The 23,373-nt window shown below is 35.1% G+C and overlaps 2 protein-coding genes and 1 long non-coding RNA gene across 3 annotated transcripts; all 3 read left to right on the forward strand.

Moving 5' to 3' along the window:
* The first annotated feature begins 1,954 nt into the window (after window positions 1–1,954).
* LOC127163729 (uncharacterized) lies at window positions 1,955–6,953 on the forward strand. Its single transcript, XR_007827533.1, has 3 exons — window positions 1,955–2,023; window positions 2,130–2,248; window positions 6,825–6,953. It is a non-coding gene; the product is annotated as an uncharacterized LOC127163729 (long non-coding RNA).
* Window positions 6,954–17,373: 10,420 nt separating this feature from the next.
* LOC127164417 (microsomal glutathione S-transferase 1-like) lies at window positions 17,374–19,810 on the forward strand. The gene is made up of 4 exons (XM_051108365.1): window positions 17,374–17,724; window positions 18,515–18,638; window positions 19,054–19,151; window positions 19,222–19,810. Exons 2-4 carry the CDS (start codon window positions 18,522–18,524, stop codon window positions 19,466–19,468), a joined length of 462 nt encoding a protein of 153 aa, XP_050964322.1. The 5' UTR covers window positions 17,374–17,724; window positions 18,515–18,521; the 3' UTR covers window positions 19,469–19,810.
* A 500-nt stretch (window positions 19,811–20,310) lies between these two features.
* mgst1.1 (microsomal glutathione S-transferase 1.1) lies at window positions 20,311–22,614 on the forward strand. The gene is made up of 4 exons (XM_051108364.1): window positions 20,311–20,462; window positions 21,473–21,598; window positions 21,698–21,795; window positions 21,904–22,614. The coding sequence occupies exons 2-4, from the start codon at window positions 21,473–21,475 to the stop codon at window positions 22,148–22,150; spliced, it is 471 nt and encodes a 156-aa protein (XP_050964321.1). The 5' UTR covers window positions 20,311–20,462; the 3' UTR covers window positions 22,151–22,614.
* The last annotated feature ends 759 nt before the right edge of the window (window positions 22,615–23,373 follow it).

The following is a 23,373-nucleotide window of genomic DNA, read 5'->3' on the forward strand; positions in this document are numbered from 1 at the left end:
ATGGAGCAGCTTACTTACAACACATTTTACAAGATTAGATGTTTGTCAGTGGTGCTCAGCAGGGTTGCCAGGTTTTTACAACAAAGCCCACCCAATTGATACTCAAAACTAGCCAAATGTGACCCTGTGGACCACAAAACCAGTCATAAGTAGCACGGGTATATTTGTAGTAATAGCCAACAATGCATTGTATGGGTTAAAATTATCACACTTGTATGCCAAAATCATTAGGATATTTAGTAAAGATCATGTTCCATGAAGATATTTTGTACATTTTCTTACCTTAAATATATCACAACTTAATTTTTGATTAGTAATATCCATTGCTAAGAACTTCATTTGTACTTTAAAGTTAATTTACTCAATATTGTGTAATATAGTTTCTCAGCCAAATATTGTCACATTCTAACAAACCATACATTAATGAAAAGCTCATTTATTCAAGTTTTCAGATTATGTATACGTCTCAATTTAAAAAAAAATTACCCGTATGACTAGTTTTGTGGTCCAGGGTCACAAATCGTGTTTTGAGTGGGGGTCCCCAGTTAAAAATTGCAATTGGCGGGGTAAAGTACACATTTTTTGGCATGGTTCCACTAGTAAACTTAACATTTCAGAGGATCAATATAACATTTTTGGGGTAGCATAAAAGCACGGACATGAAAAACAACCCACGGCAACAGTGTTAAAGGAGCCCGATTCCGTGGAAGACTGGTATCCATCAAATATAATTGATAATTGGTGCCCTCAAGTTTCTTGATAAGGGAGAAACTTAACATCTATAACCTGATGTACATTAACAAGGTCATATTTCATGCTGGCTTAGGGGTTTTACCAAACAAAAGGCCACATTTGCAGCACAATCAATATGGAAATACTTGTCTGTGCTCCATATAAATGAAAAAAGGCTGTAGAGGAGGTTCAGGTGCTGGAGATGAGTTTCAGGGAGGGGCAGTGAAATATCAAGCTCCGTTTGCAGATTACAACATTTGATGGATACTCCAAAAACATGCTGGTGATCTTTATTGATTGTCTTGGTTCTAATCAGTGAGTGTGTTATTGACTCGTGGGGTCGTTTGGGTGATTTTATAACAGCCGTTTTAAAATGAAAGTTTGCATGTCATGAAATGAGATTAGATTGGACCAATTTGCCTATTTTAAAATTTAAATGTATACACCCAGGCTTTTGGGCAAACCTTTCCCAAAGTAAAATCAAACAAGACTGAAAGTGCTCAGATTACACTCGTACTTTATTTACGTAGATGGTTCCATGATGAACCTTTACCATCCATGAAACCTTTCCATTCCACCATAGATTTTTAAAATGTTCAGATAAAAGAACTGTTTACTGAAAGGTCCTTTGGGAAATCAAAAGCAGTTTTTCTATTGCATCACTGTTAAAACCTCCACTTGGAGGTTTTATTTTTAAGAGTGTACTTTTGCAGAGAGGTTCTTCACATGAGCATGGGTATCTAGAGAAGCTCCCCGCTCACGGTGGAGACCGCGTACAGGTTTCCCGAGGTGTTTTACCCCAGCTTTAATCTATATTAAATGATTTAGTTTCACTAGATGAAAGCCTGTTGTTTGTTTAACAAAACTTTCCCAGGTACAGTCACTGCCTGAAGCCTGAAGGTTCAAGATCCACAGAGAGAGTTTGCACAACCAAAACATGTTCTTCAGGCATTCTTGGTTTAGAAATCGGCATCAGCGTTGCACATTCTTATATATAAAACATATGTTTGTGCATTGCTATAGAAGGGCAAAGTCCACACATTAACCTTTTCATTAGTCGTAATGTTAAGAAGAGATCTGCCGGCGTGTAAGAGACGGAATAATTGTTTGGAATTGGGGATTCTCAGCGGACTCTTCTGAGCTTGTCAGCTGGTGTTTGAAGTGTGCGCTGACATTGGGAAAAACTCAAGGGCAGGGGTTGAGCAGGAAACAGGCTCGTGAATGAAAAAGGGAGGGGAGCGGAAGATAACAGAAGAAGAACAACAAAGACAAAGGCGACTTCAAACAACTCGTAAGTGGCGTTTGTGTTTAAGTTGGTTGTGTATGTTTGTATACGTGTGGAGAGAGTTATTTCTTAACTTTTTATATTAAATATGAGCTATAACCGTTTCCCGCAGAGATATTCGAAAGGCTTAAGAACCTCAAGGACCCGGCAAAAGGACCTTGAGTTTTCAACCTGCTTGTCAACCAACATCAAACAAGATGGAGAAGGATACCTCACTTAGTCTACACTCAGGTGTGTCTCTCTTCATCTGAAAGTAAAGAAAGGAACTAGTGTAGTTTTAGGACTTTTGAACATGATATGAAATGCCACAGGGCCTGTAAACGTCCCTTCTGGGTTGGGATGGTGTGCAGTTGATTGTCTTGTTGTGTCCATAAAAGCCTGCCGCGGCCAAGAAGATGCCCTTCAGTTTGAGGAAATGTTTTTGTAGGCTTTTTCGAGTTTATCTAAGTTAAAGTTGTACTCAATAGCACAAGTTCTGTTAACCGTTGAAGTACAAGAGGCTGTGCTATATTATAAAGAAAATGTAGTATTAAAGAAGTTCACTTCCAGAACGAAAATTTACAGATAATTTACTCACCCCTTTGTCATCCAAGATGTTTATGTCTTTCTGTCTTCAGTCGATAAGAAATTGTTTCTTGAGGAAAACATTTCAGAAATGTTCTCCATATAATGGACTTCAATGGTGCCCCAAAGTTTGAACTTCCAAAATGCAGTTTAAATGCAGCTTCAAAGGGCTCTAAACGATCCAAACCGAGGAAGAAGGGTCTTATCTAGCGAAACGATCGGTCATTTTCAAAACAAATTGACAGTTTATATACTTTTTAACCTTACATGCTCGTCTTGTCTCGTCTCTGCGATGCACATGTGCAGTTAGGGTATGTCGAAAAACTCCCGTCTCGTTTTCTTCTCTAACGTCAAAATCGTCCTACATTGCTGTTTAAGGGCGTTTGATCTTTTTTGCATGTTCACTTCGGGTCGGCACTTCTGCACAGACATAGGATGATTTTGAAGTTGGGAAAGAAAACGAGATGGGAGTTTTTCGACATACCCTGTCGTATTGACTGGTTTGAACCGGAAGTTCACGCAGACTTGGACAAGACGAACGTTTGAGGTTACAAAGTATATAAATTGTTAATTTGTTTCGAAAATGACCAATCATTTTGCTTGATAAGACCCTTCTTCCTCGACTGGGATTGTTTAGAGTCATTTACACCTGGATTTAAACTGTATTTTGGAAGTTCAAACTTGGGGGCACCATTGATGTCCATTAAATGAAGACAATTCCTGACTTTTTTTCCTCAAGAAGCAGTCTTATCGACTGAAGAAAGAAAGACATGGATGACAAGAGGAAGTGAACTTCTCCCTTAAAATCAATCATTTGCCATTACAAACATTTGTTAACACTAACACTAAGAAAGTATTTTTAAATATCCAAGATTTAATGTGAAAAAACAAGAGTGTTTTCTTATGGGAGCTGTGTATATACAGTGTCAAACGCTGTCGTTTTAGGCCTCTCACAACACATGCTTGACATTGAAAGTCTGTGCACTCGAACCTGGAACAAGGGGATAAATTATAGCAAACAACAAAAAGTTGCATGAAGTTTCCCTGGGTGTCCTTGTGACAGGCAGTGCACGGCATAAAATGGCACAGTGCGAAAAAGAGGACAACCCACTAGACAACTAGACGAGAAAGGAAACAGTCATGAAGAAAACATGAGACTTGTATTCTCTTCCTCGACACATATTAAAACCGAGCGAGGCTGGAAACGATTAAACAAAATCTACTGTCGAGGGAAAATATATATAAAACTTTTTTTTTCTATCAGTCAAAACTGTGACAGAATTGTCACAGTCTGCTTTGAAGTTAGCGATGGAAGCCAACGAGGGACCTCGCGAGCGGGTAAATAAAAGATGGAGCATTTCTCCCCCTCTTTCCTTCGCTGGTTAATAGGGCAGCCCCCGCTGATCAAAAGAACATTAGCTTTGATTAATCAATCAATGCCCTGGCGGCCCGCTCCTTCCTGTCAATGACTGGGGCCGCCAGCTAGCACACCGAATGGAGGTTAGCGTATGATCCAGACCCCTCCTTACGGCGTGCCAAACATCCGGCTGCCGTTCTCACGCTGTGATGCCAGCCGAAATCCCCCACAATCGATCTTTAGTCCCTTTTACTGCTTTAATTTGTGAACCCTTTTCTGCTAATGACTCTGTTTGAGATGTATTCGTTTTACCACTGCAGACTTCATCCTGTCTGCGCTTCCACGTTTGAAGTCATTTGAAGTTTTATTGCTGCCACAGAGGTGAAGTTTAGTGTGAATAACAAGCAAAACATTACAGAATATTTAGAGTGAAACCAACTTTTGCAGTTTACAGAAATTTTGACTTTGTTTTATAACAGTGGAGGTGGAGTTGGGTCTTTGAGTTGATTTGCTAATTGAAAATATTAAAAAAAAAAAAACATTTATTGGTGAGAAAGGTACTTTAGAAGCATAGCTTTGTATTACATTGTTATGCCAGTAAGTGTCAAGAGGTCTTTATGAGTGAGTCATTGACTTGTTCGCTCAACCAATTTGTTAGAAAACACTAGTTGGGTTTGCGAATTTAACTTATGCGCAGAATTGGAATATCGGATTGGAATATTGTGATGCCGTACTTCAAAATGTGCATAAAAGCAGGGTGATGGAAACAACGGTGCTGATTCATTCCAAAATTAAACAAAAACTGTATTTTTGAGCGAGTGACTGGCTCATTCAGTCAACCAATTTGATAGAAAACACTGATTTGTTTCAGATCGAAACAAATAACTCTTTTTATGTGGCCCGCTGGTTAGTCACGTTATGCTGTCCCATAGCACAAAGTCACATGACTTTTTTGAAGCACATAGAGGAATTTTTTCTGCAAATGCATTTCCATCTCTCATTATTCACATTGACCCTTTCAAGTCAAAAACCACCTCAAGTCGTGTTTTTTCCAGAACAAAACAAATAACTGTATTTATTTGTGAGTCATTGAATAATTCACTCTATTGATTTGACTTGGAAAGAACCCCTGTTTTTAGCACAGAATATTTTATTCGGCAATTGCGTTTCCATCTCCCATTATTTGCATTAACCCTTTTTCGCACAAGTCAAAAACCACCTCAATTGAGTGTAAAAACTTTTTTGCGAATCAAGGGATTTTATTTTTTTTGCTATAGTTCTGAAAATTCATTCAAAATGGAACAAATAACTGTATTTATGAGTGAGTCATTTACTCATTCAGTTAGCCAATTTGTTAGAAAACCAACAAATTGGTCTCCCCCCAAAAATTTCAGAAAATGTATTTAAAAATGAAACAAATAACTGTATTTATGAGTGAGTCATTTACTTTTTCAGTCAACCAATTTGTTAGAAAACACTGATTCATTCCAGAACAAAACAAAAAACAATATTTATGTGTAAGTCACTGAATAATTCACTCAGTCGATTTAAACTGCAATGAAACAGTGTTTTGCATGGAGGAATTTACTTGGCAAATGCATTTTTATCTCCCAATATTTACATTAAAGTCAAAAAACACCTCAAGCGAGCCTAAAAACTTTTTTGTGAATTAAGGATTTTGTTTCAAAATGTATGAAAATTCCATTGAATAATTCGCTTGGTCGATTTAAACCAAAAAGCTTTGGTTTCACGGTTAACGTTTTTTTTTTTTCGTTTTTTTTTGCTATAGTTCTGAAAATTCATTCAAAATGGAACAAATAACTGTATTTATGAGTGAGTCATTTACTCATTCAGTCAACCAAATGGTTAGAAAACACTGATTTTATTCCAAAAATAAATTGTTTCACCCAAATCAAAAACCACCTCAAGCAAGCGTAAAAACATAATTTTGCAAATTAAGGGATTTTCCCCCAGTAATTTTAGAAAATTTGTTTAAAAATGAAACAAATAACTGTATTTATGAGTGAGTCATTGACTTATTCATTCAGCCATTTTGATAGAAAACACTGAATAATTCCAGAACAAAACAAATAACTATATATATATATATATATATATATAATATAATATATATATTTTTTTTTTTTTTTTCCAAAATGTACAAAAATTCCATTGAATAATTTACTTAGTCGATTTGAAACACTGTTGTTGTTGCAATGGTTCTGCTTTGGTTTCATGGTTAACTTTTTTAATTTAGTCTTAACTTACTGATTTTATGCAAAAGTTCCATTAATAAGATCATATTTGCAATTGTATTGAATATCAGCATATTTACCCCTCCCAGGGCTATTGAACTTATGTAAGGGAATATACACAATATTTACTCAAATCTCTTGATCAGTTAGACACATATCTAGCAGGGGTTTTTTTCATATTGTGCTTTTATAAGCACAAGCTTGTCAACACTATGTCCAACCTTAAAGGTCCTTCATATGTTTCACGACAAACCTTACTGGTTTCCGTTGCGATGGCCTGCTATGCTCGGCGAATGCAAATGTAATTTCATATGACAAGGAAAGTAAACTTTCTTCGCGGAGTTGTGTGTGTAGGGGGGGCTCCCAGTGGGGGACGGAGCGCTGAAGAAGCCCTGTTCCAATTCTGTCATTGTCAAAGTTTGACATAATAAGCGATTGTTCACGCGCCTTTGTTGAGTGATACAACACAAGAGCCGGGTCCCAATTCCTCACTGTTAATTTTTTGTTGTTTAAAGGGAAAAACACAAGATGTCTATTCCTTTAAGGGATGCTTGGCAGTGCTTATGCTAAGTAATATAACAAACCTGTCGTGATGTCTGTTTGAGCACCTTTTATCTTTCCAAATCCACAGGAGGGCTCTACCTTTGCCATGTCGGAGAGAAGCGGCATCTCTGAAATAATTTAAGTAGCCCTTTTTTGAAAGCCCAGACAAGTTAAGAGAATTCACATCCAAGATCAAAGCTGTGCTGTTGCAGTGCCACTGAAGTAAGTATTGGCTCTCTAGCTTTCCATGTTGCGATCAAGTACTGTTTTGGTGGTTAAAAGGCTGTGCTAGGTTTTCCAAACGTTTAACTGTGAAGTTGAACGTGTCTACATGTTTACTTCCAGGTGTGTGTGTGAACAGCAAATTAAGTGTCAAGATATATATGATGTCCACTGATGGAAAGCGGGCGTTTATTATGTACCAGCCAAGAGACGGCTTTATCTCTAACACCAACATTAATGTAAAGTCAACAATGGTCATTCAATTCGTTATTTAGGAAATTATTTAGCACTTCAGCTGGCCTTAGAACGAGGAAATGGTTAGTGCAATGAAAAATGCAAATTCTGTCATCATCTGCTCACACCTATTCCATTCCAAAACTGTTTTTGTTTGTTTGTTTTTGCATGAAACAGATTATTTATTTAACATTTTTATTTTTGACATTAACTTTTTGCTCTGACATTTTATGTCAAGTATGAAAGTGCTAGTTTTGTCAAAAATATTTGCAATTGTGACAGGCTGTGGCAGAAACTAACTTCCATAGTCAAGAAAAAACACACATTTATTAGTTTTTGCTTTCTCTGGGAATCGAACCCATGACCTTACGCCATGCTGTACTGTTTGAGCTACAGGAAGAAGTTACATTTCAATATAATTCTATGAATCAATGGCAGAATTTTCACATTTATGCACACCGTTCCTTTACGAACGCCCTGATGTTTGTATAACATTCGTCGGAACGGCATTTTGTGTAAGGTTGAAGAAAAGAAAGTTCTTTCGCTAGTTTCTTTATTCATCTCTTTTCATTCTTGACAGTTAAATCTGCTGGGATTTTCTCTTTTTTTCCTTACACAAGAACATCTCTAATTTCATCAGCTCTCCTGACTGACAAGCATCATTACGGATAAAATTATCTTGGTAATTATCCTGCCGAAAAGAGATTTATTTCCCTTTGTGAGGAGGAGAGCGGATCCATGGGGCCACGCAGTGATCTGCAGCGTGGAGACGCTTCGTTAAAATAAGCATCCTAATGAGACGAGCCCTCCTGCAGAGCGCCGAGGCCCAAGCGTTACGCCTAGCAGGAGCACTCGCTTTTGTTCAGATGTGCATTAAGTAAGCGTGAACACGGTATCGTCTGCGTTTGGAGGGCCACTTATCGAGGAATTCACAGTACGTAATTATCTTAATTTGCACCCCGGAGCCATATCCGATATGAGACCTTCCGCCCATGACTACTCTGACGTAACTCGTTCGTAGGCCCGTGTCACAGAAAGGTGTCAAGCTACTGTCGGAAATGTAGATGATTAACAGAGTTCATTGACTGAAATACTTACTTTGAGATATTTAGCTTTGCAAAACTTGTTCCAGTTTTGAAAATTTTAATATTAACTTGCTTGAAAGCCATCTGTAGACTTATCAGTTAACCTGTGTTGCTTAGCTGAATATAAAATCATAAACGCTATCAATATGAATATGAATTCTTAGCAAATCCCATGAATGTATCCTGAAGCGTTTATCCGATTTTCATCAGTATGTGTTTCGTGGGATTCAAACCGACAACCCGTGTACATCTGGCATGTTTTGCTACAGTGCTTTTTGAAATATGTACACGAGTAGATTTGTGATTGCAATGTTTTCTGAAAGTGACTTTTGAGTCTGCACTTAACTGTCGCCTGTGTGTTTGATTTTCATAATTGATCATTAGCAATTGTACAGGTTGACTAATTTTGTCATTAAACTCAGAGTTTAGGTGAAGCTGCTGGGGAAACAAGCTCTTTACGATAATGAGCACTAGGGTTTGTTGTAATTAAGTGCAGAACAAGTGGCCTCTTTTCCTAATGGCTCTGCTAGTTAAGGGTCATTGTCGATGGATGGATTATTAAAGTCTAAAAGAACTTCACAGACGCCTACGGGAACTGTAGGACAACTTTCAGGAGTATACAAGATTCTTAACCAGAATCTGCCATACTGTTTCTGTGATATTACCTTCTCGTAAACTTAGGTAACATTGCTAGATGTTTGCAGTTGCAGTACAGATGGACTAAGGAGGTCTTTAACATTTAGCAAGGTCTATCTATCCATCTATTTTCCATATTGCCTCTGCGGGGTCACAAAGGGGGCTGGATCCTATCCCAGCATTTCAGGCCACAAGCAGGGAACACCCTAAACGGTCATGGTCAAGGTAAGGGTTGTTTGTTTGACTGATTTTTGTTTTTTTCTTTCTTTCTTTCTTTTTGGCTTACCATTTTCACACTTTGTATCTCTTACTGTTTTGTTGTTCTGAGGTTTCATATGGAAGTCTATTTTTGCCACATAAGAAAAATGCTTTTGTAAATCTTAATTATGACATAAAAAGACACCCCAAAGTCACAATTATGAGATAAAAAGTCACAAGTATAAAAAAAGTTTTGACTTTTTGTCCTATAAATGTGACTCAATAAGTCGTATTCATGAGATAAAAAGTCAAAATTATGATAAAAGGTATATACTAAGACATACAAAGTCTCAGCTTGTCATAATTTCAACTTTTTGGCCTCAAAATTCTGACTTAGTGTCTAATCATTTATCTCTGACTTTTTGTCTCATAATTTTGACTTCTTATCTCATTATTAACTCATATTACCATCTTTTTTTATGTGGCAGAAATGGGCTTTCATATTTTTTTTGATCAGCATATACTAAAGCTGCAAGTTCTCCAAGGCTGTTTTTACTGCAGTCAGCTGTTTTGAGTGACAAAATGCCACTAGTAACCTATTCTAACTAACATGTTTTTTAGGGCCAATACTGATTATTACAGATCAAGTAGACCAATAACCAATATTTTGAACCGATAAGTGTCTGGTGTAAAAATGAAAATTAATGTCAAAATAACAAAGAATAACAAGGGCTCTGACAAAAACTTTCTTTAAATGCTTTCTTTTAAATGCTTTATTTTACTGCCAAATCAGTTATAAAAATGACCGATACCGATAATCATAAAATGCTTAATATCGGTGCCGATAATAGGTCGAATGCTAATTTTAATTTGCATTGGCTTTTACACAGGAGAGCGCAGAATAATATGAGAGTATATAAGTAAGTAGAGTATATCAAGATGGTTCACTCCTATTTCTGTGAACGGGATAAACTGCAGCATGCAACTAAGAACCAATCACCAGTTGGTAAAGTCTTCCCGTCACTGCAATTGACATTAAGTTCCTGTATATATACTCTGTCGTATATACTTTTTAGAAATGCACAAATATATTTGCCTATGATGTTTTTGCTCAGAATTCTGACTTAGCGTCTAATCATTTTGACTTTTTATCTCATAATTGACTTTTTGACTTATTGTCTTTATCTCAAATGTTATGTGGTGGAAATGGGCTTTCATAGTTTTTTGATCACCATATACTTTAGATGCAAGTTCTCCAAGGCTATTTTTACTGCAGTCAGCTGTTTTGAGTGACAAAATGGCACTAGTTAACTATTCTAAGTAGGGGTTGACCGATGCCAATACCAATTATTACTGATCAAGTAGACCGATAACCAATATTTTGAACCAATATATATGTCTGGTGTAAAAATGAAAATTGATGTCAAAATTAAGAATAACAAGGGCTCTGACAAAAAAATCTTCCTTTAAATGCTCTTAAATTATTTTATTGGCAAATCAGTTTTGAAAATGACCAGTACCGATAACTATAAAAATGCTTAATATCGGTGCCGATAATGAGTCTACCCCTAATTCTAACTTGCATTGTTTTTACACATAAGAGAGAGCAGAATAATATGAGAGTATATAAGTATTTACAGTATATCCAGATGGTTCACTCCTATTAAATGGAATAATCTGCAACATGCAATATGGTGGAATAAATCTAAAAATCTAACAGTCACCAGTTGGTAAAGTCTTCGCATCACTGCAGTTGCCATTAAATTACCGTATATATACTCCGCCGTATATACTTTTTACGCAAAAATATATTTGTGTATGATGTTTTTACCTTAAAATTCTGACTTGGCATCTAATTGTTTTGACTGTTTATGTATTTATGTATTATTAACTCATATTACCAATATTTGCTGTCTTTTGTGGCAGAAATGGGCTTTTATAGTTTTTTTTTTTTTTTTTTTTAAATCACCATATACTAAAGCTACAAGTTCTACAAGGCTATTTTTACTGCAGTCAGCTGTTTTGAGTGACAAAATGGCTCTAGTTTGCTATTCTAACTATAGGTCGACTGATGCAGATACCGATTATTACAGATAAAGTAGACCAATAACCGATATTCTGAACCAATATTTTATTTGTCTGCTGTAAAAATGAAAATGAATGTAAAAATTAAAAATAACAAGGGCTTTGACAAAAACTTTTTTCAAATGCTTTTAATTTATTTTATCGGCTAATCGGTTTTGAAATATCGGCGCCAATAATCGGTCGACTACTAATTCTAACTTGCATTAGTTGGACAAGACAGAGCACATGCTCTGCCGTTTAAAATATATTTGGTATGATGTTATAAGTTCTTTCCATATCTTTCCAGCAAATTTTGCCTTGAAGTACTTCACTGTTGGCTAAAATTACAAAAAATGGCACATCTGCCAGTGACCAGTATAAACCAGGCTTCAGTGTCATGAAACTTGCACTTGCAACTGCACTGGCTGTACCTGAAATGCTTGCTTTTAAGTACTATTTAGCATAAGAAACAAGATTTCACCATTCAAAGAAACAGTAGTTAGTCTGCATGCCTGAAATAGCTGCCTGGAGGAATGACAAATGTGTATGGCTGCAGAGTGACCTGATTTTCCTTGAAATGGACTTTGGTAGCACCGGTAAGTTGCCATGGACAGTGGTCAAATATACAGTTTAGTGTTCATTATGCAAAAATATTTTACATAATGCCACGGTTGGCCAATCAAAATCAAGTATTTCAGAGAGCCATGTAATAAACAGAGGAAGACGTGTTTTTGGCGGCATAAAACTGTCAGCCCTGTCGAACCAGGTCACCTTCACATACTGATTGCATGATGTGAAATTTATGGCGTACACATGCACCGTAGCAAATATTTGTACATACTCAGCGTTCTGCTTTTGAATGTCCAGGCACAGTGCATGTGACAGTGCTGGAAGAAATGTAGACGCCGCCTTGGGTCGATACAAAAATGTATGTGCTTGGAGCCTAGGAGGCATTCAGTAATGAAATCAATAGCTGTGCTTGGCTCCTAGCATTAAGATCATTGGTCTGGCTGTTATTTAGTCATCGTTGTCCTACAACCCGGGTGCAAGTTGGCTACCAGTGAAAAATCAATAAAGTGACACCACAGTCGGCATCCCAATTACTGGTGAGACTGGTGAGAGATCAATTCATGTGTTGGCCATTAACAGGTCCTTTTGGGAAATCATACTGCATTATTTGTGTTCGGTTCTCTCTCGTACAAGCGCTCTCTTTCCCTGTCTCGCTCTAAAACAGCGAATTACACAAATCAACAAGCGATTGTACAGCCAAAGACCTAGTTACCTTGTTTTGCTTTGCCTCATGCGACCCTCACATCAATGGTCTCGCAATAACATGTATTATTAGGTTGTTGTGTGCTATAACCTACAAGACGTGATGCGAAATGTCACTTAGGAAGACATTAAATAGAAACTTACAATGTCATTTAGAAAGACATAAAATTATATAACATAAGCTTTGATTGATTGATTGATTGATTATTATTTTTTTTTTAATTATTTGTCATTTTTTAAAGAAAAGAAAGCATTAGAGCCTAACCTTAACCCTAACCCAGACATGCAAAAGCATTTTAACATTAAAAATGATCTCGTCACAAAAATAGAAAAAAAAAAAAAAAATAAAATAAAAAAAAAAAAAAATATATATATATATATATATATAATATATTATTATTAAATATATGAAATATATATTTTCATTACTTAAATACAAGGAAATAAATAAATGGAAATCAATCAACCAATAAATCCTGAAAAATGTCATCTCTATTCAAATGGTTTAAAATAGATGTTTACGTCACCCTGACATTTATATAAAAGGATATGTTGTGTTGCGTTTAAATAAATAAATACATTAATTAATTAAATAATTAATTGAAACTAACATTTAGTTTTATTTAAAATGATCTTTATATACACTACCATTTTTTTTTTTTTCTTTCAAAAAATATTTTATCCTTATCAAGGCTGCATTTATTTGATGCAAAAATACAGTAAAAACAGTACAATTGTAAAATATTATTAAAATTTAAAAGAAAATTTTCAGCATCCATTACTCCAATCTTTAGTGTCACATGATCCTTCATAAATCACATTTCTTCAGGAAACATTTCTTTTTTTTATTATCAATGTTGAAAATGACCACTTAATATTTTTGTGGAAGCCATCATGCATTTTTTTTCCAATATTTTTTTTTAGTCAAAATAATTATAAATGTTATTTACTGTCACTTTTGATTAATTTAATGCATCCGTGTTGAATAAAACTATTAATTTCTTTCTTTCAAACTTTTAAACAGTGTATATTTATGCTTAACTTTGCAATGTATAAAATGTGTTCAATTAATGCCAAAGCAAGAAAGTTGCTTTTCCATTTGCCAAACTGTGTTGTAAAAGTTTTAAATATTCATACTTTGTTGTTTTTAATTAAGTACTTTATTTATTCTGAATTCACAATATGTGCACCACTTAAAGATTACCCAGTTGAAATATTTCATTTAATTGAAATTCATAAATGCAAAAGTGTTGAAGAGCCAAGAAAGTCGTCCTTACACCAGGCAGCCGTGCAGTGTTCAAAGTCTATTTATTTTTTAAAATTAAATGTGAACCTACTTCTAAGTGTAAAGGAAAAGCAGTTAGCGTTCTTCAGGTGAGGTGCAAATCAAACACTAATGATATGTGTCTTGCAGCATTACTATTCTGATGGTGAGGTTGTTGACACCTGACACAGACCACATTGTTAAATCTCTGACTGCAGCACGACATCTTTAAATCCCTTGTCCCACGTTGATTGACATCTCTCATGTGCTCCTCTGGCAAAGTAGCACAGCCCCGCATTTCTCCCTGGAATGGTAAACACGAGGTAAAACATATTACTAGGAGAAGCCGGCGAACGGCAGCGTGTCAGTAGGAGAATATCTCATCAGTCCACATTCTTTATCAACTAGTTCTGCACGCCGCACTTTCGCGTGCAGCTCATGCATATGTAAAGACCAGAATATGTTCCAGCAGCGATAAGGATGTTGCTCGCACCTGCAATGCCTTACAAAAACACGAGCACAATGGCAACATGACGTGCAGCTGTTTAGCGTGACAGTGGTGTAATTGTAAGGAGGGAGAAGACGTCTTGCTCTTCACTCAGCTTGAGACAAGACTAACTTCTCGCTTCAGGATACTCGGCGGAGGAAGATGACAGGAGCGGAGAATGACTAGATCTCTTTAGTGCCTACAATTACATGGCATGATGCCTTATGTGTGCAGTCAACAGAATAAGGCCTAACGAAGCAGATATCTTAAACACATAGCTACAAGATAGCATTAGTTAAGTGGCAATGCGCCATGCGGCGTTCAGACCGAAAACGTCTGAGGTGAAAAAAAGAGGCACATTTATATAGAAGTTGAAAAGCACAAAATCTATATTTGTTCAGCTGACAGGCTTTTTATCCCAAGCTAATTTTAAAACCACTCTGTATTGTCAAAATCGTGACTTTAGTCATATGACTTTTCTTTTTCTTTTCTTTTTTGTCATGCAAATTGCTACAGCTTCTCATGAGACCGGGTTGGAACCTATAACCTTGCCATTTCTTGCATCATACCAGCAATTTAAATTAATTTCTAGATGCGTTTTGTGATATACTTGTGGAAAGTAAATGACAGTGCAAATCATAACTTCAAAGCTTGAAATAAAACTTTTCAAATCCCTTAGACCTTGATTTATTTATATCTGATATTTTAAGATCCATCAGTAAAGTGGAAGTCATGGAATAAAAACAAATTTAAAAAAAAGTAATTGCGACTTATCTCAAAATTCAGATTTTTCCCCCTTCACAATTCTTACTTTTTTCCTCATAAATCTGAGAAAATTTTTAAGAATTTGAAGATACAAACTTGACATTGAGACTAACTCAAAATTCTGACTTACTTTCTCTCAGTTCTGATTTTATATCTCACAATTCTGACTTTTTTCATCATAAATCTGAAAAAAGTTCTCGGAATTGACTAAAGATTGAAACAAACTCAAAATTATGACTTTCCTTTTAAATTCTGATTTTATGTCTCACAACTCATGACTTTTTTCTTCGTAAATCTGAGATGATTTCTCAGAATTTACTCAAAATTGAGACAAACTCCAAATTCTGACTTTCTCTCAACTTATTTTGTGTTTATATCTCACAATTCTGACATTTTCCCTCATAAATCTGAGAAAATGGTTTAAGAATTACAAGATACAAACTCAGAATTGAGACAAATTTAAAATTCTCACTTTCTTTCTCTCAGTTCAGAGTTTATATTTCACAATTTTGACTTTTTCCCTCATAAATCTGAGAAAATGGTTCTCAGAATTGAGACAAACTCAAAATTCTGATTTTGACTCCCCCCCCCCCTCATAAATCTGAGTAAATGTCTCAAAAATTCCAAGATATTCCAATTCCAAGAGAATTTTGAGACAAGAATTCTCAAACTCAAAATTCTGACTTTCTTTCTCTCAGTTCTGAGTTTATTTCTCACAGTTCTGACTTTTTCCCTCATAAATCTGAGAAAATGGTTTAAGAATTACAAAATACAAACTCAAAATTCTGACTTATTTTCTCTCAATTCTAATTTTATATCTCACAACTCTGACTTTTTTCTTTATAAATCTAAGAAAATTTCTCAGAATTGACTAAAAATTTAAACATACTCAATTCTGACTTTCTTTTTCTTAATTCTGATTTTATATCTCACAACTCTGACTTTTTTCTTCATAAATCTGAGATAATTTCTCAAGAATTCCAAGATATAAACTCAGAATTGAGACAAAATTCTCATTCTTTCTCTCAATTCAGTTTATATTTCACAATTTTGACTTTTCCCCTCATAAATCTGAGAAAGTGTATTTCTCACAATTCAGACTTTTTTCTCATAGATCTGAGAAAATTTATCAAGAATTCAAAGATGCAAACTTAGTTATGTTTTTTTCTCTGAATCCTGTTTACATCTTGCATTTTTTTTGTTTCTGCCACAAAAAATGAATGAATGAAAGAATAAATACATACATACATACATACATATGTACACAAATAAAGGGTTTTGTGAGTTTTCTTGCAACTGTGATTTTATATCTCACAATTCTGACTTTTTTCTTTTTTTTTTTCCCAATTTCTCAAAATAAAGGATTTTGTGGGGGGTTTTTTTCAATTGTGATTTTATATCTCACAGTTCTGACTTTTTTCTTTTTTTCCCCCCAATTTCTCAAAATAAAGGATTTTGTGTTTTTTTTCAATTGTGATTTTACATCTCACAATTCTGACTTTTTTCTCTTTTTTTCCCCAATTTCTCAAAATAAAGGATTTTGTGATTTTTTTTATTTTTTTTTTTTATTATTTTTTTTATTTATTTTTTTTTTGCAATTGTGATTTTATATCTCAGAATTCTGACTTTTTTCTTTTTTTCCAAAATTTCTCAAAATAAAGGATTTTGTGATATATATATATATATATATATTTTTTTTTTTTGCAATTGTGATTTTATATCTCACAGTTCTGACTTTTTTCTTTTTTCCCCCCCAATTTCTCAAAATAAAGGATTTTGTGTTTTTTTTCAATTGTGATTTTATATCTCACAATTCTGACTTTTTTCTTTTTTCCCCCAATTTCTCAAAATAAAGGATTTTGTGATTTTTTTTTTTTTCAATTGTGATTTTATATCTCACAGTTCTGACTTTTTTCTTTTTTTCCCCCAATTTCTCAAAATAAAGGATTTTGTGATTTTTTTTTTTTTTTTTTTTTTTTTGCAATTGTGATTTTATATCTCACAATTCTGACTTTTTTCTTTTTTTCCCCAATTTCTCAAAATAAAGGATTTTGTGATATATATATATATTTTTTTTTTTTTGCAATTGTGATTTTTATATCTCAAAATTCTGACTTTTTTTCAATTTCTCAAAAAAAAAGAAAAAAAAAAAAAAGAAAAAAACTGTGGGGTGAAAAGATATTATTTATGTACTTTACTGTTTAGAACTGTGTGGTTGAAACATGATATATACAGTTAATCTGTATAAAAGCGATCAGAAAAGTATATTTTGGTTACACTGGTAATAAAAAGTCCTTATACTGTACATTAGTGTGTCTATTCACAGAAGCACACTTCTACTGCCTGGTTAAAAAGCAGTTGAGATGATATTCTAGATAAACTCTGGGTTGAAGTCAAAATTTTTTGCAACCCCCCTCTTCCTTGTTACATAACGAGTCAAACAGGCTTAAGAAGCCAAGCATGCACTTGCCAACTTATGCACTGTAGAATGAATCAACAGTGATTATGTTTGATCTGGCTGAAAGACTTTCCTGTAGATCAAAATAAGCAGGCATTAATTACTGATCCACAAGACTCAATAGAATTAACCTGGCAACTTTACATTGCTACAAGAAAACAAAGCAGGAACCACGCTAGAAAGGGGGCAATGGGCTGGCTCTGGTCCAAGTAGGCTGTCCTATGGGTGAATATCCGCCATAACTAAACTCAAATATTTCAGATTTCAAAGCTTTGACAAACACTTGCAAGAATCGTCAAACAGGTAAGCGTTTCAGTAGCCTATTTCTCATGCTGCTCTAACGTGGTTATACTGCTGCATTTAAACTGGAGAGGGTGTAACAAGCTGCAAATATAGCAACTGAAACCTTTGGTCTAAACTGCACGCTGGTGACGCAACCGAACTCGAATACAATAATTATGTAATAAACTACGCGCACAATATATCATAGTTACGCCCACTTACTGTGTAAACAGGTTCAGTGTAAAGTCCGCATTGTTTTGAAAATAACTTTAAAACGGTGCGTCGGTATTGATTTTGTTGTGCAAGTATGATCCTTGCTAAGCATGTTTGCTCAAGCATAGTTTTGTTCAATAATAGCGACGTCCACTTTGTGAACGAATCGTTCTTTTGAGTCGAATCTTTTTAATGATTTGATTGAACCGGTTCACAAAACGATCGAATTGTACCGAGTCTGATAAACACGTTTAACAACATAAATGAACAAAGCTTAACTCTATGACATTTATCAAAATACAAACGAATTGCTATCAATAAACTGTGTTTTGATTGAAAATGTGAATACTTAAGTAGTATTGGGGATAAACAAACCAGTTTCACAGAAATTCAAAGTTCGTTCTTGATACTATTAGTCAAGATTTCATAATAGAAACTTTTATTAGGCTACAATGAATAAAAGATTTTTTTTTTTTTTTTTTTTTTTTTTTTTTTTTTTTTAGTCTATGTGTTTGGATATGTTAAGATAGACTCGTAATGCCTTTTGCTTTTGCCCTGTACCCTTCTGTTCTGTAATATTTTATGTTGTCCTTGGTAGGAATGAAATGGCTGACCTGATGAATAATGATGTATTCCTGGCCTTCTGTACATATGCTACCATTGTCGTCCTTAAAATGATGTTCATGGCCCCTTTGACTGGATACTACAGGATGACCAGAAAGGTGCAACTGGTTTAGAAATTTCAGTTTTATATAAACTGCAACAAAGAAATGACAAATGACATATCCCATAATGTGGAGCTTGTCTTTTATAAGCAGTTATTTTTGTCAGTTCTCCCATTTTGGAAATGGCACCCCTCCAGTCACATTAGGGGCATCTGGCACAATTTACAGCAAAACATGGGTTAGATTTGTCTTTAATCACCCCACTGATTAAATGCGTTTGATTTCAATTCCAAAACTGCCACTTTACGATGCTATTCACTAAAATTTAAACACTAAATTTTGATTTATATTTTATCAGTGTTTTCACTATTCAGGATGCATAATAATTAATGTGTTTTATTGCAACAAAAAATAAATGAATAAATGTCAAGGTTTTATATTATTATTCAATATCTTTCCGTTCATAACACAGGCCTTTTCAAACTGGGAGGACACCGCCATAAGACAAAAAGATCCAGAAAAGAGAAAAAAGATGCTTCAGACCCATCCTGATGTAGAACGTGTCCGAAGGTAATAGCGTTATCGTCGTTTAACCCGTTTAGTGAGAATATGCTTAGTAACTTGCAATTTTGAATTACAGGTGCCATCAGAATGACCTGGAGAACATCGTTCCCTTTGTGGTGATCGGTCTTCTGTATGCACTCACGGGACCGGATCTCTCCACAGCTCTGCTGCACTTCCGTGTGTTTGTGGGGTCACGTTTCATCCACACCGTATCTTACGTTTTAGCTTTGCCCCAGCCTAGCAGAGGTCTGTCCTGGGTGGTGGGAATGATCACAACTTTCTCAATGGCCTACAGGGTGCTCACCACAGCGCTCCTTCTCTAAAGACACACCACAGCACTGCAAAATGGGAGAGGCTTGTTTTATATCTTTTTTTATATCACTGGTTTTCTCTTTTATTATTAAATTGTATGCAATTCCTAATAAAGCCTGTTATATGTTGTCAGTATTTGATTGATTCATTTTTTATGAATCTACCTTATGATAATTAACCATAATAAAATTGTAGTAAGCATGTTTTTAAACACCATGGTTATTGTAGCAAAACCATAGTTAATTTGTGGTAACCGTGTTTTTTTGGTTTTATATGGAGTGAAGCTGTGGTTAATTTTCTTAAGGTGATGTAATCTAATCTGTCTCATCTAATAAATGTATGTTAACAGTCAACATTGTCACAATGACTCAGCATTAAACAGAGGGTTGCTATCAATGCCAACAGGCTTTTTAGGATGCATTCCAAATGCTCCAACCTGCTTTTCTCCATTGCTTAAACTGGACCTTTTTATTTTAGGTTTTAACTATCTTTTGCAGTCTTGTCTCGTCTACTCAAGGGTGCAAAGAACTGGGAAATGATACAAAATCAAGTCAAAGTTATACATATGAAATGCAAAACGGTGCAGCATGCAACTTTTTTTATTTTTTTATTTTGTGTGTGTGTGTTTACATTGGTTTTACTGTTTAAATTAACCCTGGGACACCAAAACTGGTGCATGTTGTCACAAAAGACCAATACCTATGTTCAATCAACTTCTGTCCCCTAGAAATAGCTCTAAGATTTATATATAGCTTTACGGGTTGTGCTTAAATGGTTAACTCATCCTGAGAAGTATAAATAAAAATGTGTTAACTACCATTCAAAATTTCAACTAAAGCCACGTGCCCAAGGAACTCTAGGTCTCCATAACAATAAATTACGCAAAAGCTCCGTTGCATTAACATTCACTTTCAACAGTTCATTCAAATGGTGTAATTCTGGCACGCCCATTGTCTGAAGTTAGCTCAGGAGTGACACGCTGTGAAACCGAGTGGCGGCAAAAAGGTGAGAAACGCATCAAAACGCTAATATTTTAACTTAAACTTCACTCGAACGTCATGCTCTTGTACTTTTATCTACTTCTTGTCAATATTAAGGCTATATAAATTGCACTTCCAATATTTTTTTTGAATTTCCAAAGAGACCGTCTTCGGCGTCCTATAGTTCGCTTTGTTGTTTCCATTATGCTCGTAAACAAACAAATCGAAACTATATTTGATGTAACAATATTAAGCATTCATAATATAAAATCCTTTAAACTGCGCGACATAAACTGTACTAAATGAGATAATTTGCTCTGTTCATGCATTTCAGCTGTACTAAATCAACTTTAAAAGGACAGTTTTAAAGAAACAATTGCTTATGCATAACTGTTCAGTGGGGTTTTTGACCATTTTTGGTCAAGAAAATTCTGTAAATACCACATTATTAATTTGGAACTTGGCTTTGATAGTGATACTGGAAAATCCAGTTTGAACTGGCAGCTGTTTTGGAACATGGTCTTAAACTAGTTCAAGCTGGTATAAATTGGCCAAATTTGTTTGGAAGGGCAATAGGAGGCGTGCTAAAAGATATTTCCTATCATATATCACATTAACCAGTATGCATTATTGCATTTGCATATGATTCACTATATCAAACTAAAGAATGAATGACAAATGACCCTGAACCACAAAACCAGTCGGAATCTTTACTTAATATCCTAATGATTTTTGGCATAAAAGAAAAAATGATTATTTTAACCCATACAATGTATTTTTGGCTATTGCTACAAATATACCCGTGCTACTTAAGACTGGTTTTGTAGTCCAGGGTCACAAATAGTGTTCAGGGGTGTCAAACTCCGGTCCTGGAGGGTCGCAGCCCTGCAGAGTTTAAATGCAACGTTATTTAAACACACCTGATCCAACTAATTAAGTCCTTCAGGCTTAATTGAAAGCTGCATAGTATGTGTGTTGAACCAGGACACCCCTGGTTTAGACTTTTGATGTAATTATTTCCATTTGTACTCGAAGATGGCAGAAGTTGTGCACATGATTGACAGCGAGGTTTTCCTGGCCTTCTCCACATATGCAACCATAGTCGTTCTCAAAATGATGCTTATGAGCTTCATGACCTCATACTTTCGCATGACAAAAAAGGTATGCTACTACTTAAGCTCAATTTACTGCTTATGCAACCTGCATTTTTTAAATCTAATTTTTCTGTCAAGCACTTATTTTCACCAGTTCCTCTTTTAGGCTTTTTCAAACCCGGAGGACACCAACTTGTCGGCGAAAGCATCAGAAGACAGGAAGAAGTTGGTCAGGGTTGATCCGGATGTAGAAAGAGTGCGACGGTAAACATATAAATTAATTTTATACATAATAAATAAGATCACTGGGTGAGCGATGAAGATGCTACTGATGTTTTCTGTCTTTTTGATGCCTTTGCTTTTGAATCACAGGTGCCATTTGAATGATCTGGAAAACATTGTTCCCTTTGTGGTGATCGGTCTTCTGTATGCACTCACGGGGCCGGATCTCTCCACAGCTCTGTTGCACTTTCGGGTGTTTGTGGGGTCACGTTTCGTCCACACCGTGGCCTATGTGATGGCTGTGCCCCAGCCTACCAGAGCTCTGGCCTTTGCTGTGGGGTTGTTCACAACTTTTTCCATGGCTTACCGGGTGCTCACCACATCACTTTTTCTCTAATTGATAGCATTCAATTCATTTAAAACAATATAGTTTTAATTTACATGCTTTTTGCAGTCTTACATCAAAGAAAATGCATTTAGGTACCAATTGCAATGCTGTTTTTGTGTTACTTTGTCCTATAAGTGCACTTTATAGTGTGAATGAAACGTAAAATACAGCTTACAACTGCTGATAATATTTAATTAATGTAATCTTTAACTCCTGACACACATTTGAGGATGAGACTAAAGCTTTGACCCGTACTGTACACTGAATAGACATTTGTTTTTTGTTACTTATTAATCACGATAAGAGCAACAACTTTGGATTGTGTCAGATAATGAGGCCTATGTAAGTTTGTGTGCTTTTCAGTTTCTCAAAGTAAAATGTTTAATTTGCATTAGCATCATTTTAGCATTTTAATATCCATTGAATGACAACAAAAAGTTTTAATGGATTTTAATAAAGTTTGAAAATTAAAATGAGAAGTGCTTTTAATGTTGCAAGTGTGTAAGAAACCAGTGCATGTTTAGTCCACTAGAGGGAGCTATTTGAAAGCTCAAGTGTTACCAATGTTAAGTCCAATGTTTGTCTAATGCACATGGAGCACCTCTTTATTTATTTCGAATGCATCTTTGGCTTGCATGCACAAAAATGTATTTCTATGCACTCTGTCTCACCGTATTCTGCCTTATTGTTTTATATAGCCTCATTGCTAACGTTAGCAGATGTTTGGTAAAAATAGCCCTGCTTAACAGAACAAGGGATGTTATTATTCATGCTCCACTTATTATCTTGATATGTTACGAATAGCTTCATTGCTAATTTCATTCAACCACGAACAATCACTGTAACATATTTAGCCTTAGATGCAAATGAAACACATCCTTCCGTGTCTGTACTGTTTAAGTGTTTAAGTAAAGTCATAAAATCTAAGTTCACTTTGTTTTAAACTAATTCACACATTGTATGAACATGACACATTGTATGGTCATGTTCCATGAAGAGATTTTGTAAGTTTCCTACCGTAAATATATCAAAACTTAATTTTTGATTAGTAATAAGCATTGCTAAGAACTTCATTTTGACAACTTCAAAGGCAATTTTCTCAATATTTTTATTTTTTTTTTTTTTTTTTTTTGGGGCACCCTCAAATTCCAGATATTCAAATAGTTTGGTCAAATATTGTCTTATACTAACAAACCATACATCAATGGAAAGCTTATTTATTCAGCTTTCAG

Source organism: Labeo rohita, chromosome 4, assembly GCF_022985175.1.
Source record: "Labeo rohita strain BAU-BD-2019 chromosome 4, IGBB_LRoh.1.0, whole genome shotgun sequence".
NCBI lineage: Eukaryota > Metazoa > Chordata > Actinopteri > Cypriniformes > Cyprinidae > Labeo > Labeo rohita.